This window comes from Orcinus orca, chromosome 6 (assembly GCF_937001465.1).
Source record: "Orcinus orca chromosome 6, mOrcOrc1.1, whole genome shotgun sequence".
NCBI lineage: Eukaryota > Metazoa > Chordata > Mammalia > Artiodactyla > Delphinidae > Orcinus > Orcinus orca.
This window is the reverse complement of record NC_064564.1, coordinates 29,813,299-29,829,160: the sequence shown is the minus strand read 5'-3', so window position 1 is coordinate 29,829,160 and position 15,862 is coordinate 29,813,299. Positions and strand designations below refer to the sequence as shown.

The 15,862-nt window shown below is 54.7% G+C and overlaps 2 protein-coding genes and 1 pseudogene across 4 annotated transcripts in view; all 3 read left to right on the top strand.

The window, feature by feature from the left end:
• The window catches only part of LOC125964844 (uncharacterized), a 165,336-nt gene that overhangs the window by 117,970 nt on the left and 31,504 nt on the right, over nt 1–15,862 (top strand). The gene's annotated exons all lie outside the window — the stretch shown is intronic.
• LOC117198824 (uncharacterized) lies at nt 397–3,042 on the top strand. Of its 2 annotated transcripts, XM_049711522.1 has the most exons (5): nt 397–720; nt 1,149–1,701; nt 1,796–1,879; nt 2,302–2,454; nt 2,580–3,042. In XM_049711522.1, the coding sequence occupies exons 2-5, from the start codon at nt 1,337–1,339 to the stop codon at nt 2,908–2,910; spliced, it is 933 nt and encodes a 310-aa protein (XP_049567479.1). In that variant the 5' UTR covers nt 397–720; nt 1,149–1,336; the 3' UTR covers nt 2,911–3,042. The 2 variants fall into 2 exon arrangements, with proteins under 2 accessions (XP_049567479.1, XP_049567480.1); XM_049711523.1 differs by lacking the exon at nt 2,302–2,454 and having other exon boundaries at nt 593–720.
• On the top strand, nt 5,144–5,961 carry LOC125964856 (serine/arginine-rich splicing factor 3-like; annotated as a pseudogene).

Sequence of the window (15,862 nt, the reverse complement as noted above, 5' to 3'; positions counted from 1 at the left end):
GGCAGGAAGAGGCCAGAGGTCAGCGGGCCTCGGCCGGAGCCCGTCAGTCGGTCCCCATTCACACACCACCAGACGATCCTCTTGACCTGGGCAGTAGCCGCCAACCGACCGCTGAGGTGAGCCCGGTGCGCGCTTGGCTACCTGGCATGGCTGGGAACCCCAGGATCTCCTGGCAGAGGCGGGCATTCTCCTGGGCCGGGTCCGCGGGCGTCTGCATGTGCAGGGCCTGAACCACCTTGGCCAGGACGATCTGGCACAGGTTGAAGAGGCCTGGGGGGCGGGAGGAAGGAGACGGGGGGCTGGCACCGTGTCCAGGCCGCGCTTTCCAGCCGGGCAGACCGGAAGCCCCCTTCCCTTCCCTCGGTCCGGCCGCATCTGGGTTGGCCTCCCGGGACTTGATGAGCTTGTCCAGCAGCTCCTGAGGGACGGTGCTGCCCGTGCCCCACCAAGACTGGCAGCAGCGCCAGGGCCTCCCAGGGCACGGCGCCCCCGGCCCCAGAGTCTTCCCTCTGGTTCTCATCACCGGCTGTCACCAGACTTGCATGCAACGTTCTTTTCTTTTCTCTTGTCGTCTTTACGTCCCTCAGCCACGCAACACGGTGAAGCCCTGACGCTCGCTGCCGCGTCGATACACCCTGAGAACACAATGCTCAGCGAGAGAAGTCATACACAGAAGGACACACAGGGCGTGACCCCACTGAGGAGAAACGTCCAGAGCAGGTAGATCCACAGAGTCAGCGAGTGGGTTCCTGGTTGTCAGGGGCTGGCGAGGGGACGGAGTGATAGCTAAGGGCGTGAGGGACATTTTCGGGGTGACGGAAATGGTCCAAAGCAGTAGTGACGTCTGTACAGCTCAGTAAACTGTCCGCACATGCCCCGGTGCAGCCTGTGAGAGCATCGCGCTCAGGATGAAGGGCTGACCACAGGAAGACTGAACGAGCAGTGGGTCCTGGGCCCAGACGCTCAGCTGGCGCCCCACACGTGGGGAAGTCACTGGGACTTGCTGAGCCTCCACGGAGACTGGCAGCGGCCCCCGAGCTCACAGGGCACTGCGCCCCCGGCCCCAGAGCCTTCCCTCTGGTTCTCATCACCGGCTGTCAGCAGACTTGCAGGCAACGTTCCTTTCTTTTCTTTTGTCTTTTTCCAAGGCAACTCTTGAGTGCATGTATTTAACATGCAGGGAACCAGCCCTGACTCCTTGATCTGGGTCTTCCAGCCTCTAGAGCCTCGAGGACATCCATTTCCGTTATTTATGCGCCCAGTGCCTGGGGTCTGATGATGGAAGCTGACACCGAGGGCGTCACCACGTGCGGGGTGATGTCAGTGGACGAATCCCATGGCGAGGGCCTGCCTGAGGACCACGCACGCCCGGGCCCTCCCCGCCCCCTGCCTGCAGCCCTGCGCCTGGGAGCGGAGCTGGTGCATCGCGTGCCCGACGTCGTGGAAGTTGGTGTCCCGCTCATCATGCTGCAGCAGGGAGGGCAGGTTGGGCGTAGGCTTGGTGAAGTTGGCCACCGTGGCCGCGATGGCGATCTGGCAGCTCCCATCGTGCTGTAGGCAGCCCGGCTGCAGGCCGAAGCAGGCCGCGTGCCCGGACTTCCCCACCCTGCGGAGGGACGTGGATGGGGCCCCGCTTCGACAGAGGAGCCCCGGCCCACGGCCGACAGGTTCCCCCACGCACGCACCGAGGATAGAGGTCAGGTAGAACTTGCCGATGGATGACCTTGCCCGAGGCCGCGTCCCAGACCGTTTAGAGCCTCACGTCTTCGTGACACATGCTGGTGCCCTCCTCCAGGTCGAAGGTCAGCCCCAGCAGCTCCTGGGAGATGCCCAGCAGCCCGCGTGTGAGCGCCTGCATGGGGAAAGCCTCATTGAGCAGGTACTGGTTCACGTGGTAGCGCGTCTCCTCCCCCGGTTCATGTAGTAGCGCAGGTCCCAGGCGTTGATGGGGCCGTCCAAGTGCAGGCCCCGCCTCTGGCACTCGGCCTTCTTTAGCTCCAGGATCACGGCCGCTCCTGCTCCCCGAGGGGCTTCAGCTTCTGGGCCAGCTCACCTGCGGGCGGAGGGGAGAGGCGCGGCTACGTCCCTGGGGCGGCCCCCCAGCCACCCCCGACCCCGCGCCCCTCGAGGCAGAATGAAGGGTCTGGGAAGGTGACCCCCAAGGGCTGACACAGTGGGGTCTCAGGCAGCACCACGTCCGGTCAAGGTCCGCCTGACCCCGTCCCCACTGGGACTCGGGGAGGCGGTGTTACCTAGGACAGTGGCCACCACCTGGCTGGTCTTGTCCATGTTCATCTCCAGCACGGAGTCGGCCTGCGTGCGGAACCCCAGCAGGCGGGACTTCAAGGCCTGCAGCCTCACCAGCTCCCTGAGGATCACGCAGTTCTCCTGGAACCCAGAGACGGAAGGCGCTGGGGACCGAGGGCCACGGCCTCCCCGCGGGCCCCGGGCCAGGTCTCTGCAGGCGGGCAGGGCTCCCAGGCCACTGGCGGGCACAGCCAATCCCCCTCCCTCCTCCTCCTGGCCCGGATTTCTGGACACTTTGGTGCTGTCCTAACACGTGGTCTTTATTAACACAGGTCCTTTTGGAACCAGAAACGGCATGAACGTGATGGGCTCCAAGGCCAAGGGCAGGAAGAAATGCGGCCAGTCTTTCCAGGAGCCACCAAGGGGCCTCCCCGGGCTCAACAAGACAAACACGGCTGCCGTGCAGACAGTGGCTCAACCCCACGGCGCCCGAACACCCAGCCCCTGGACGGTGAGACAGCTGTTGCTGCAGGTGGCCCGTGGCTCACTGATGAGGCCCGGCCCCAGGCGTACGCCACCTTCTCTGGGGCCACCTCTCCGGTCTGCAGTGGGGTTCTCCTGGGAGCCCCCAGTCACCACGGGACCAGCGTGGCCTGTCTGTAGCCCAAGAAGGTGGGGACACAAGACTGTCCCCCGTGCCCCCCGCATCACCCGCGAGGCCGAGCGAGCACCAGTGGTGTCTGCGGGGAAGATGAAGGGCTCACGCACAGCCCCCATCTACAGAAGCACAGACTGCAGCCACCTGCACTATGGAACAAACACAAGTGTCCACGCAGGACCCGATGTCTGAGTGTCAAGGCCATGCCCGGGCCACGGTGAGAAGGTGCATCCCCCATGCAAGCCACAGAGAGGGGATGGGGGGGCCATCTGCGATTCTGAGCTCATCGGGCATCACCCCAGAGGGAGAGGGAGAGGGAGAGAGGTAGACAGAAGTACAGAGGGAGAGAAAGAGAGAGGGAGGGAGAGAAAGAGAGAGGGAGGGAGAGACGTCTCTCCCTTCCCTGGGGGTTCTCTAGTGCAGCCAAGGCTGAAAACCACTGCATTTTGGGAGATGGGTCCTCGTGGAAGAGTTAAATAGTAGCTCATGGCATTATCGACACATACTAAAAAAGCCCCAAATCTTGGGGAGTCAGGGAGGGGAGTGTCGGCTGCCTCGTAAACGAGGAGAGATTGGGCATCAGGGGAGGTGCCTGTGCAGCCTGCGCCCAGGGCCCCGCAGACTTCATCTCCCAGCGGTGGTCCTGGGCTGGAAGTCAGCGGGGAGGTCAGGCTGTCCAAGCATCGACGTTGACTTCAGGGCTGATCTAAAAGGCGCCTGGTGTTCATTGAAGCAGAGAAAAGAGAAAGCAGTAGGGAGAGGATGGGAGTGGGAGGGGGAGGGAGCCCCCCTCCTCAGCACTTCTACCGCTCTCCCTCTCTCTCTCCTCTGGAGAGGGAAGGAGGTGGAGGGAGAGGGAGAGAGAGATGGAGAGGGAGGGGGGAGAGGGAGAGAGAGATGGAGAGGGAGGGGGGAGACAGAGGGGGGAGAGGGAGAGAGATGGAGAGGGAGGGGGGAGAGGGGGAGAGAGATGGAGAGGGAGGGGGGAGAGAGGGGGGAGAGGGAGAGAGAGGGGGGAGAGGGAGAGAGGGGGGAGAGGGAGAGAAGGAGGACAGAGGGAGAGGGAGGGTGGAAGAGACCTCTTTCCCTCTCCCTCTCCCGCCTCTCTCTCCCTCTCCTCTCCATATCTCTCTCCCTCTCTTCCTCTCCCTCCCTCTCCCTCCATCTCTCCCTCTCTCTCTCTCCCGCTCCCTTGTCTCTGCCTTGCCATCTCTCCCTCTCTGGGAGGGAGTGAGGGAGATGAAGAGATGGAGGGAGCGGGAGAGTTGGAGGGAGAGGGAGAGGGAGGAGAAGGAGGGAGGGAGAGGGAGGGAGGGAGGGAGGGAGGGAGGGAGGGAGGGATAGAGGGAGGGAGGGAGGGAGGGATAGAGGGAGGGAGGGAAGGACGTCTTTCGCTCCCTCCCTCTATCCCTCTCTCCCTCTCCCCCCCTCTCTCCCTCTCCCCCCATCCTGCTCTCTCTCCCTGTCCCTCCACCTCCTTCCCTCTCCAGAGAGGGAAGGAGGTGGAGGGACAGGGAGAGGGAAAGAGGTAGAGGGAGGGCGTGCGGAACAGGGAAACAGGGACAGGGAGAGAGGAAGGGAGAGAAGGACAGGGAAGAGGGACGGGGGAGGCGGGAAGACGGAGGGGGGAGGGGGGAGAGAGACGGGGGAGAGGGAGGGGGTAGAGGGAGGGGGAGGGTAGAGGGAGAGGGATGTGGGAGAGCGAGGGGGAGACGGAGGTGGAGAGGGAGTTGGGAGAGGGACGGGGAGAGGGACGGGGAGGGGGGAAGGGGGGGAGGGAGAGAGGGAAAGAGAGAGACGCAGAGGAAAGAGGGAGAGGGAAGGGGGGGACAGAGGGAGAGAGGGAGGGGGAGAGGGACGAGAGGAAGCAGGGAGAAAAGAGAGAAAGAACACACCATGTACATTTCTGTCAAATGACACCGGGGATCCTTACACAACCAGGAGAAAATAACACAGCGAGGCTCTTTCTCAGCTGGAACTGGAACTGCAGATGGGGCCAAACACCACCAGGGTGGCCACACATGTCCAGCTGCCGCCGCAGCCCCCTGAGTCTGGTCACCAGGGCTCTGAGTGTTTGCTCCAGGGACCTGGGGTTCACCCTGTCACCCTGGAGGTCGGGCCTAGACAGCAGCGCCCCGGGCTGGACACATGGGGGGAAAAGCATCTCCACAGGACAGCTTGTGCGAGCCGATTCAGCTGCGAGATTCTAGAGGCCCGGGATCACCCTGTGGCCCATGAAACCCAGGAGCCAGGAGGGTCTTGCATCGGGATTCCTGTCCGTTGGACTGTAACGTTTGTGTAAGGAATCTTGGAAACAGTGGTAACAAGACTGAATTCGAACGAGCTTTAGGGTATTATGGACCACTCCGAAGTGTGTGGGTTGCTAAAAACCCTCCCGGCTTCGCTCTTGTTGAAAATGAAGATCCCCGAGGTGCAGCGGATGCTGTCTGAGAACTAGACGGGAGAACACTCTGTGGCTGCCGAGTAAGAGTGGACCTGTCCAATGGGGAAAGGAGAAGTCGACATCGTGGCCGCCTCCTTCTTGGGGTCGTCGCCCTCGAGATGATTATCGGAGGAGGAGTCCTCCCCCTCACCACAGATGTCCAAGACGGAGAAGCTTCTCCCGCAGCCGGAGCAGGTCCCTTTAGTAGATGTAGGAGAAGAGAGAGATCACTGTCCCAGGAGAGAAATCGCAAGCCGTCCCGATCTTTCTCTAGGTCTCCTAGCCGATCCAGGTCAAATGAAAGGAAATAGCAGACCACTTTGCAAGAGGAGTGGTGCACAGGAAATAACTTCATTTGACAGGAGTATGTACAGAAAATTCAAGTTTCGTTTGAGACTTCCGAAGCTTGATGCACTTTTTAAATGTTTTAGCTGTTCACATTTGTTTGTCTCTTGGGCGGTGACACATAAACATGTCATTCTCTATGGTTTGAAATGGGTCATATGAGGCATGTAATATGAAGAATTGTTTCTTTACAATGTTCTCTTAAGCAAAATTGAATTTGCTTTGAATTTTTGGTCTTGCCTAGACTGATAATAAAACTCTAACTCCTGCCCACCTAAAGTGTGATGTTTATTATTATGGAAGCAACACTGGCAAACAGTGAAAAGACTTTCTGTAGCTGGGATATGGTATGCAGCTGTAGTTAAGCAAGCAGTCTTTAAAAGGTGCTGTGAACGCAAGCCAGCAGGTAGAAGTGAAAGCCGCACCCTTACCCTAGATTAGAGGTTTAAGAATTCCACTAGTCTTCACACTGGACAAGAGGTTGTCCAGTGAGTTTAGAATCTAAGAAGTTTCAAGGAAGTTAGTTTCCCTTTGAGTTAGGTCATAAGTCCCCTCTGTGATTGCCGTACATGAATACATAGCTCTTTGTAATGTTTTTTGGAAGTTGAGATGATCAAGATACCAATGTCTTGCCAGATGAAGAGTATATTGTAGAGCTGAACTTTGAGTTACTGTGCAGTTTTCTTTTTCATGCTGTCATTTGTAATATGTTTTGTGAGACTCCTTGGGATTAAAGTTTTGGTTCCAAAAGGAACAAAGAAAACAAAAAAAGGATCCACCTGCCAATGCAGGGGACACGGGTCCGAGCCCTGGTCCGGGAAGATCCCCTGTGCCGCAGATCAACTAAGCCCGTGGGCCACAACTATTGAGCCTGCGCTCTAGATCCTGGGAGCCACAACTACTGAGCCCCCATGCCACAACTACAGAAGCCCGCACAGCTAGAGCCCGTGCTCCGAAACAAAAGAAGCCACTGTAATGAGAAGCACGTGCCCGCAACAAAGAGGAGCCCCTGCTCGCCGCAGCTAGAGAAAGCCCGTGTGCAGCAATGAAGACCCAACGCAGCAAAAAAAAAAGACGATACTGGCCAGGTGATCAAGGGTAAAATTGTTTGTCACAAGTCCCGTTGATGGGGTGTATCCTTGATGTGTGTATCCTTGATGGTGTGTATCCTTGATGATGTGACCTGAGGAGAATGACATTTTTATCTCTGTCTGGATCTTCTGCCCCAAACCCCGTAACTCCAGCCCAACCATAAGAAAAACATCAGAAAACCAACAGACAAACAAATTGAGGGACAAAATACCTGACCAGTCCTCCTCAAAACTTTCAAGGTATCAAGACCCAGGGACGTCTGAGAAATGTCACAGCCCAGAGGAGACTGGCACAGAAAAAGGATGTTAGGGGAAAGCTAGGGAAATTCTAGTAAAGTGTGGACTTTAGTTAATAATAACGTATCCATCTCGGTTCCTTAGTTGGATAAGCATGTCGTACTAACGTACTAAAGTACTAACGTGTTGGAAATAGGGGTACTGGGTCGGGGGTCTACAGCACTCTGCACACTCTGTACAGATCTTTGCAACTTTTTTGTAACTCTAAGCTATTCTAAAATTAAGCAACTACTAAACAGAGATAAGAATGTTATTTCCCTGATTTGAACATGCCTGAGTTTGTTTTCATGGTCACATTTGTGCTATCTGGATGTGTCTTGGAATCAGTAGCAAAGGAGAGTTGCCAGCCCCTGGGAAGATGCGGCTGGTTTGCAGGTGGCTTGCTCTGGAGCTGAAGACCACGGTGGGAAGTCTGCAGCCTCGGGCTGCACTTAGAACCATGGGAGGGGATGGGCCAGCTCAGTTAGGGATGGAACGTATAAATAAAACTCTTTTTCTTTTCCATTATGGCTTATCACAGGATATTGAATATAGTTCCCTGTGCTAGACAGTAGGACCTTGTAGCTTATCCATCCTATATTTAATAGATTGCGTCTGCTAACCCCAAACTCCCAATCCAACCCTCCCTCCCTCTTTCTCCCCCTTGGCAACCACAAGTCTGTTCTCTATGTCTGTGAGTCTGTTTTCGTTTCGTAGACAAGTTCATTTGTGTCGTATTTTGGATTTCACATATAAGAGAGATCATATATGTGTCTTTCTCTTCTGACTTACTTCACTTAGTATGATAATCTCTAGGTCCATCCACGACGTTGCTGCAAATAGCATTATTTCATTCTTTTTATGGCTGAATATATTCCATTGTATATATGTACCACATCTTCTTTATCCATTCATCCATCAGTGGACATTTAGGTAGCTTCCACATCTTGCCTATTATAAATAGTGATGCAATGAACATTGGGGTGCATGTATCTTTTCTTTCTTTCTTTCTTTCTTTCTTTCTTTCTTTTTCTTTCTTTCTTTCTTTTCTTTCTTTCTTTTTCTTTCTTTCTCTCTTTCTTTATTTTTTTGTCACACAGTATGTGGGATCTTAGTTCCCTGGCCAGAGATGGAACCCATGCTCCCTGCACCGGAAGCACAGAGTCTTAACCACTAGACCACCAGCGAAATCCCAGGGGTGTATGTATATTTTTGAATTAGAGTTTTCTCCAGATCTATGCCCAGGAGTGGAATTGCGAGACCCTATGGCAGCTGTATCTGTTCTCTGCACGTCTCACATCAACCACCTGCACTCCAATCCTTGCTCTCAACGTCATGTTTGGGGAACACAACCTGCGACAGGGACCTTGACAAGAAGAAATGGCTCAGGGAAAAGCTACCTGCACAGGGAGGAGATAGAGGCCATCGACCCTGGGGTGCGGCGGGGAGAGTGGGCACGGTGATTTGTTATTTCATCCCTGATACTCAGCCCTCCTGGCTGCCCCACTCTAGGTCACCTCGGGATACAGAGGTGACCCGGTTAGAGTCCCAGCCTGTGCAGGAATCTAGGGGCACCAGTGGGTCTGAATAATATTAGTGCAGGGTCTCCCCCATGGCACTGGGGTTATTTGGGGTGGGTCATTCTCTGCTGGGGGCCCCTCCTGGGCACTGTGTGGGGTTCAGCAGCATCCCTGTCCCCACCCATTTGATTCCAGGGGCCCCTTCCCCCCCAGTTGTGACAACCACAGATTTTCCCCAGACATCACCGAAGAACTGGGTGAGGCGGAAGCAGGATGGCCCTGGGTGAAGACAGCTGTGTTGAAGCAAGCAGCCTGGCTTAGGGCAGGGTCCGCCCCAGTCCCGTCAGAGCCTGCATTTAGAACTGCCCCTTCCCTCTCCCACCTCCCATGCCCTGCAGTGGTCTCCGAGACATCATCCCCGTGTAACAAATCACACCTTCTCAGTTTACTGTCCCTAGCACCTAGAAGAGTGTCTGCTATGTAGTAGATGCTTCCTAAATACTTGCTGAATAAAGGAGTTGAATAAAGGGATGAGTGGATGAATGAATGAAGGTTACCATGGAAGGAGGGGGGAGATTCCCTTTCTGGCTCTCGGGGGTTGGGATATCAAGTGAAAGATCCATCCTAAATAGGCTGACCAGCCTTCCGGGGTTCCCCGGAAATGAGGGTTTCCCCACAGTTCCAGCGCTCAAACCTGAGTGGTCCTGGGCAAACTGGGGGCGGGTGTTGGTCACCCTGTGTAAACACAGTAACAATTGCAACTGCAATAGCAATGGCCGAGGACCTCTACGGTCTTATTGACCAGGCCCAGTTCTTTACCTGGCGGGGAAGGGTGGGCCGGGATTGGAATTCCGGTGATCCAGGGTGGGCGGGTGAGGGCACACCCCGAGCTTGTGTAGGGGAGTCCAGGAAGGTTCTGGAGGAAGTGACAGTGACACAGGAGGGAGGGAGGAGTCTAAGGAAGAACATCCCACACGACAACGTGTGCCAATGGCCCTGGGCCCAAGGTCACACCTGACCAGGGCTTGCTTTTTTTCTTTTTTTCTAATTTACTTTTTCCCACATGGATATGCAATTGTCCTAATGCCATTTATTGAAAACTCCTTAATTTCCCCACTTTCTGTCATATCAAGTTCTCATCTATCTGTTTCTGGACCTTTATTCTCTACCATAGAGCTATACGTCCCATCCTTGCACCACTAGGGCTGTTTCATCACTATAACTTTATTTTTTATTCATTTATTTCTTTGGCGGTGCCTGGCGGCATGTGGGATCTTATTTCCCTGACCAGGGATCGAACCCGCACCCCTTGCAGTGGAAGCTCAGAGTCTTAATCGCTGGGCCTCCAGGGAAGTCCCCAGGGCTTGCTTTGACATCCATCGAATGGTGGCGGGTGGGCACGGGGAGCAGCTGTCTGTGAGCCATGCTGTGTAGAAATGCAGGGTGGAGGGCAGGACAGCTGGAGCGGGAGGGGAAGAGGCGGAGGAGGGAGGGAGGGATGGCGGGCGGGCGAGAGACAGACAGAGAGTTTCCGGAGACACTAGCTCTGGCCGTGTCCTAGGGCATGAAAGCTGAAAATAGCTCCTAGTGCCGGGAGCCTTGGAGCCGGAGCCTGGGAGCCAGGGTGACTGGCTCTCCTCCCTGGTGTGTGTGTGGGGGGGAGGGGGGGTGGGCTCCGGACTGCTCAGGCTGGGAATGGCGTGCACGGAGCAGGGACGGAGCAGGGACCCTTCTCTCTGGGACCTCGCGGGCCATCCTTAGCTCACAAAGCTGAGCCACTCCTGGCCCTACGAGTGGGGGGCTTATCCTCCCTGTCCCCTGGATCACACCCCCTCACACACAACTTCCCCTTGTGTGCTCCCAGCAACCAAGAGAATCTGTTTTTAAAAGATTTGGGGGGGGGGTAAACATACAAACAAGAGCAGAATGGATACTTTTTCAGAATGGGAATGGCTCTGTGTAACCCCATCCCCAAGGTAACCAGAGTCCTGACCTCTAACACCCTTGACGAGTCAGCCTTGGTCTGGGCTTGCAGAGCCACGGATGCTTCCTCATCCCCTCCTTCAGACCCCGTCTCTCCCTCGGCGTCTTTGTGAGAGGCACCCGGGGAAGTGGGACTGCTAGGCTGTACTGCTGCTAGAACTCCACCTGGGCTCCACCAGGCTCCAGCCCCCCGCCCTGTGCACCTCTCTGACCCTGAGGCACCTCAACTGGTAGGAGCGGCATCACCTTCCCTCCCGGGACTTGTGACACTTAAGGGAGACACAGAAAGGACAAGCGTTTGGCTCCCTGGCTGGCAAAGAGCAGGTGCTCAATTGTCATAAGTGTCCGTATCAGTGAGGGTTCTCCAGACAAACAGAATCCATAGGCTGTGTGTGTATACACACACACACGTACACATGTACACGCATACAAAAATATACAGCTGTGTATATATGCAGTACGCATACAGACATATACACATATAGTATATGCAATACGCAAATACATATATACACACATATATATAATGCATAGTTTGTATATATACAGTATGTCTACACACATATACACATAATATATACAATAGACACATACATATACACTATACATACACACATATGAAATGCATAGTTTGTATACATATACAGTATGTACACATTCGTATAAGATATGCAATATACACACCTAGGTTCGTCTATATCATACATATATACACACATACAAAGATATTTAGGTGTGTATATATACAGTATACATACATACACATATATGCAATACATACACGTACATACATATAGACACACATATACACCTACATATAAAAGCATGTAGAATAAAAATATATATGTACTGCATCTATAAATTCGTCGTATATATACATACACATATCATATATAGGGTACATACACATACATATATACCATGTATACACACACCTATATGTAAATATGTGCATGTACATACACATATAAGTACACACGCAAGTGTGTATATAGAGAGAGTACATACATATATACATATAATACCTATACACATACAGGTATACAACATATATACACACCTATATATCAATATACACTGTATACATACATACATACAGTGTACATATACTGTACATATACACACCCATATATCAATACATGGGTGTGTGTATATATACAGCATGTTCACCTTCATAATATGTATACTGTATATATACACATACATACATGTATACAATATATACACACAAATATATAGGCTTGTATGTATACTGTATATAGTACTTACACATAGACTACAAATGCATGCACATATAAACATATGTGTATACATATATATATAATATCTATACACACATATACAAATTAATAGGCTTGTATATATTCAATATTTTTACATATATAGTTTCGTTTTAAGGAGTTGACTCTTGTGACCGTGAGGCAGGCAAGTCAGGGCAGGACTCTGGGCTGGAGACACAGGGAAGAGCTGATGTGCCAAGTCCATTGGAGGAACACTTCCTTCTTTCTAGGGCACCTCATTTTTCTCTCCAGTCCTTCAACCGATGGACGAGGCCCAGCCACGCCGCGGCATTGACAATCTCCTTTACGCAAAGTGGACCAATTTCAGTGTTAATGTCTTCTGAAGAATACCTTCCTGGCCACATCTGGAATAATGTTTGTGGTTGCCGGGGCCCCACGCAGTGCGCACATGAGATTAACCATCCCCGTGGCGATGATGACACTTTATTTTCTCCCTTGACCATTGTCACTACTATTCCAATTAAAATGGCAGTGCTATGAGGGCAGGGCATTTCCTTTTTGGCCAGTACTGAGCGTCCGCGGTCTGGTGCCTAGCATAGGCTAAATACACGGCATTTTTGTGAACAGAAGCCGGGATTCCAGCTGTCATATTTAATAGGAATTATAGTCTTATTAGTGTGTGTGTGTGTGTGTGTGTGTGTGTGTGTGTGTGTGCGCGTGTGCGCGTGTGTGCGTGTGTGTGTGTGTGTGTGTGTGTGTGTGTGTGTGTGTGTGTGTGTGTGTGTGTGTGTGTGTGTGTGTGTGTGTGTGTCACGGTATGTCAAGGCCAGGAGTCGAACCCGCCACCACTGGCCCTGAGAGGTTTGGCCGGATCCCAACTTCGGGCCGGTGGGTGTGGCCAGGGGCAGCCGATGACGTGCGTGGGAGCGTGCGTGCGTGGGAGCGTGCGTGCGTGGGAGCGTGCGTGCGTGGGAGCGTGCGTGCCTGGGAGCGTGCGAGTCGACGAGGCGGGCCGCGCGCGCCGGGAGTGTTTCAGTCCGGCCCCCGGCTCAGTGTGCTCGCCTCACGCCGGCCCGAGTTCGCAGCAGCGCTGGGGGCCCCGGGCCTGTGACCACAAAGAGGGAGCCGGGGCCCGGACGGGAGCGCGGCGGCGGCAGCTGAGGCCCAGGCCAGGCCCCGGCCCTTCAGCCGCCCGCCTGCCCGTCTGCCCCGCCCCCGCCGGCGGCGCCGCGCCCCTCCCCCAAGCGCCAGACTAGCGCGGTGCGGGGACCGCGCGCGAAGACATGGGGGAGAAACTGGAGCTGAGGCTGGAGTCGCTCTTGGGGACCGAGCCCGCCGTCTGCCCGTGGCCGCTGCCGGTCTACGTAAGTACCGCCCGTCCCCTCCTCCCGGACCCCCGCCCCTCTTTCCCCACGGCGCGCGCTGAGCCCACCGAGAAACGGAGCGACTCGAGTCACCAGACCCTCTTTGGAGCCCCCCTTCCCGCCCCGCCGTGGTTCTCCGCGGCAGTTTCCAGCCCCCGCGCGCAGGGTGGGCAGAGGGGAGCCGGCGCCGGCCGGGGGCGTCGACTCGGCCGCGGGGACCCCGCGCTTCTGCGGTGCGCCCGAGCCGGTCTGCGGTTGGCTCTGCAGGGCTGGGGACCCCGGTCCCCCCAGGCCTGGACTGCCGGCGGGCTTGCTCTTCTGTACTTTAGGATCTGACATGTAGGGTTTCTTTTTCCTGGTAGTTTATTCTTAGCGCTGTCAACGTGCTCAGTTTTTTTGTTATTTTTCAGGGCACCCTTTTCTCCCTCACTCCAGTTTTATTGTGTTTCTGTTTTGTTTTGTTTTAGTTAGGCATTTTGTCCCTCTGATCTTGAGTGGGTGGGCTGGCAGGACACTTGGAGAGGAGGCGTTCTGTTCCCTGATCTTGAGTGGCCTTTGGAAAATGACAGGCCAGACGGAAATGTACACAGGCGTCGGGTGATTCCAGAAATGCAGGGTGTCGGGCTAGGTGGGCGCCCGGCCTCTCGTCCCCCGTGGCGGCGTGGTGCGCGTGTTCCTTGTGTCAGGGTTTACGCTTGGGCCCCGCAGCCCACCTTCCGGCGGGAAAGCGCAGCGGGCGACTTGGGCCGGCGCCTTTGGGGCACCCTTTCGTGCACTCGGCTTGCTGGGGACCGTCCTCCAGGCGACCCGGCCCTCGCGCGGGCTCCGTGTGTGTCAGTTTGTGGAAAGTGTGTCGCGGCCGGGGTCGGGGTCGGGACGCTGGGACCGCCTGGGAGCCGATGTTGACTCCCGGGCCCCGGTTCTCCGCAGTTATCTGAGGCCCGAGGGTTTCCAGCCCACCACCGCGCACTGGCGCTTTCTATTTTTGCCCTTCCTGTGCCCGGAGGCGCGGCTGAGCCTGGGCTCTGGCTTTTCCGGTTGGGTAACTCCGGGTGGCCCTTGTGGGCGGCCTGAGCAGTGGGCAGGGCGGGGAGACATCCCAGGGGAGGGAAACTGAAAGTGGGGAGAACCTTCAGAAGTCCAGCTGATCCACTTGCCTCGCCTTCCCGCCCCTCTTACTGCACTTGTCATGCACGGGTTGGCTGGCCGGCGCATTTTTCAAAATGTAATCATGTGTTTATCCTTAGTAGCCGTGAAGCATAGTTCACTTGTAGTGCACAGTTGTAGGAGTTTTGACAGATGATCGCCGTCAGGCGGCAGAGCAATCCTGTCATGCCATTTGCTGCCCTTTGGCGCCAGCATGCCTCTAGCTTCTTGGCCGCTAATCTCCTGTCTGTCCCTAAGGTTTTGGCTTTTCCAGAAAGCCAGATTAACGGAACAACAGCATGTAGCTTTTTGATTCTGGCTGCTTTGGCTCAGCAAAACCTATGCGAGATTCATCCCGGGTTTGTTTTTTGTTGTTGTTGTTGTTTTAAACATTGATTTAGTTAGTTATTTACTTGGCTGTGCCGGGTCTTAGTTGCGGCACATGGGATCTTCATTGGCGCATGCAGTATGTTTTCGTTTCAGCGTGCGGGATCTAGTTCCCCGAGCAGGGATGGACGCCGGGCCCCCTGCATTGGGAGCGCGGAGTCTTAGCCACTGGACCACCAGGGAAGTCCGTCATCCCTGTTGTTGCGGGTATGAGAAGCCACTCCTTTTTCTGGCTGTGTTGTATTCCATGTTCCGTTTGTCCATTCGCCTGCGGGTGGCAGGACTTGTGGGATGTTTCCAGTTTTGAGGGGATCAGGAATAAAGCTGCTGTAAACATCCCAGGGCAGGTTTCCATGTGAACTCGGGTTTTTACCTCACTTGAGAAAATACTCAGGAGTGGGACTGGGATCTGTGCTAAGTGTATGTTTAACAACCCTTCTGCATCTTAGAAATTGGTATTTTTGAGTATTGGAAGAGTTTAGAAATGCACCGTGACCCAGCACCCAGGCACTTGAAACGAAGTTGAAAGTTCATCTGGAGATGGTCACGTTGTCCCCATCTCTGTCTTTTATTCGAGGCAGAGCAAGGCCACAGATTTGTAACCCTTGTAAGGAAGGCCTCGTGCGTCCAGGCCCTGGCAGGACCCAGCTTTCTAGTGGTGGGCGGTTCTGAAGTGGAGAGAGCTCTTTCCCTTGCTGGCCAGACCTCGCTTGGCAGGGTGCGGGGTGTCCTGCCTGCCTAGCCGGGCGCTCTTTCTGCCGGTCAGCAGCCGTTCCTGGTGTGTCTGTCCTACTACCAGTCAGGCGGTCAGGGGCCCTAGTGAAGTGCTCAGCGAGCCGCAGCCTTACCAAAGCTTTGCAGGTAATGTCTGCTACCCTCCCATTTCCCTGCTGAGGAATTTTGCTTTCTCATGGGAAGTGAGGGGGCAGTACTTTATAAGAGTTCATATTTTGTGATGACTCGATGCTGAATACGTTAAGAAAATGGGCTCCTTCCGGAAGCTTAACTTCTTAGAAGGTCAGATTACTCATGTGACCGCACGTTTGAAATGAGTGAGCTTGTTTGTTCATTGATTCATTCATTCTGCAAGCACCTCCTGGATATTTAGAGTGAGTGTTCCAGGGGGCACGGAGGACAGTAGACAGTATTCTTTTTTCTCTG

Bases quoted from the DNA above. Each gene is read 5' to 3' on its own strand.
- LOC117198824 (XM_049711522.1), top strand. From the start codon at position 1,337: ATGGCGAGGGCCTGCCTGAGGACCACGCACGCCCGGGCCCTCCCCGCC. The intron at 1,702-1,795 runs GTAGAACTTGCC...GCCCTCCTCCAG, and splicing joins GCACCGAGGATAGAGGTCAG to GTCGAAGGTCAGCCCCAGCA. The intron at 1,880-2,301 runs GTACTGGTTCAC...GTTCATCTCCAG, and splicing joins GGGAAAGCCTCATTGAGCAG to CACGGAGTCGGCCTGCGTGC.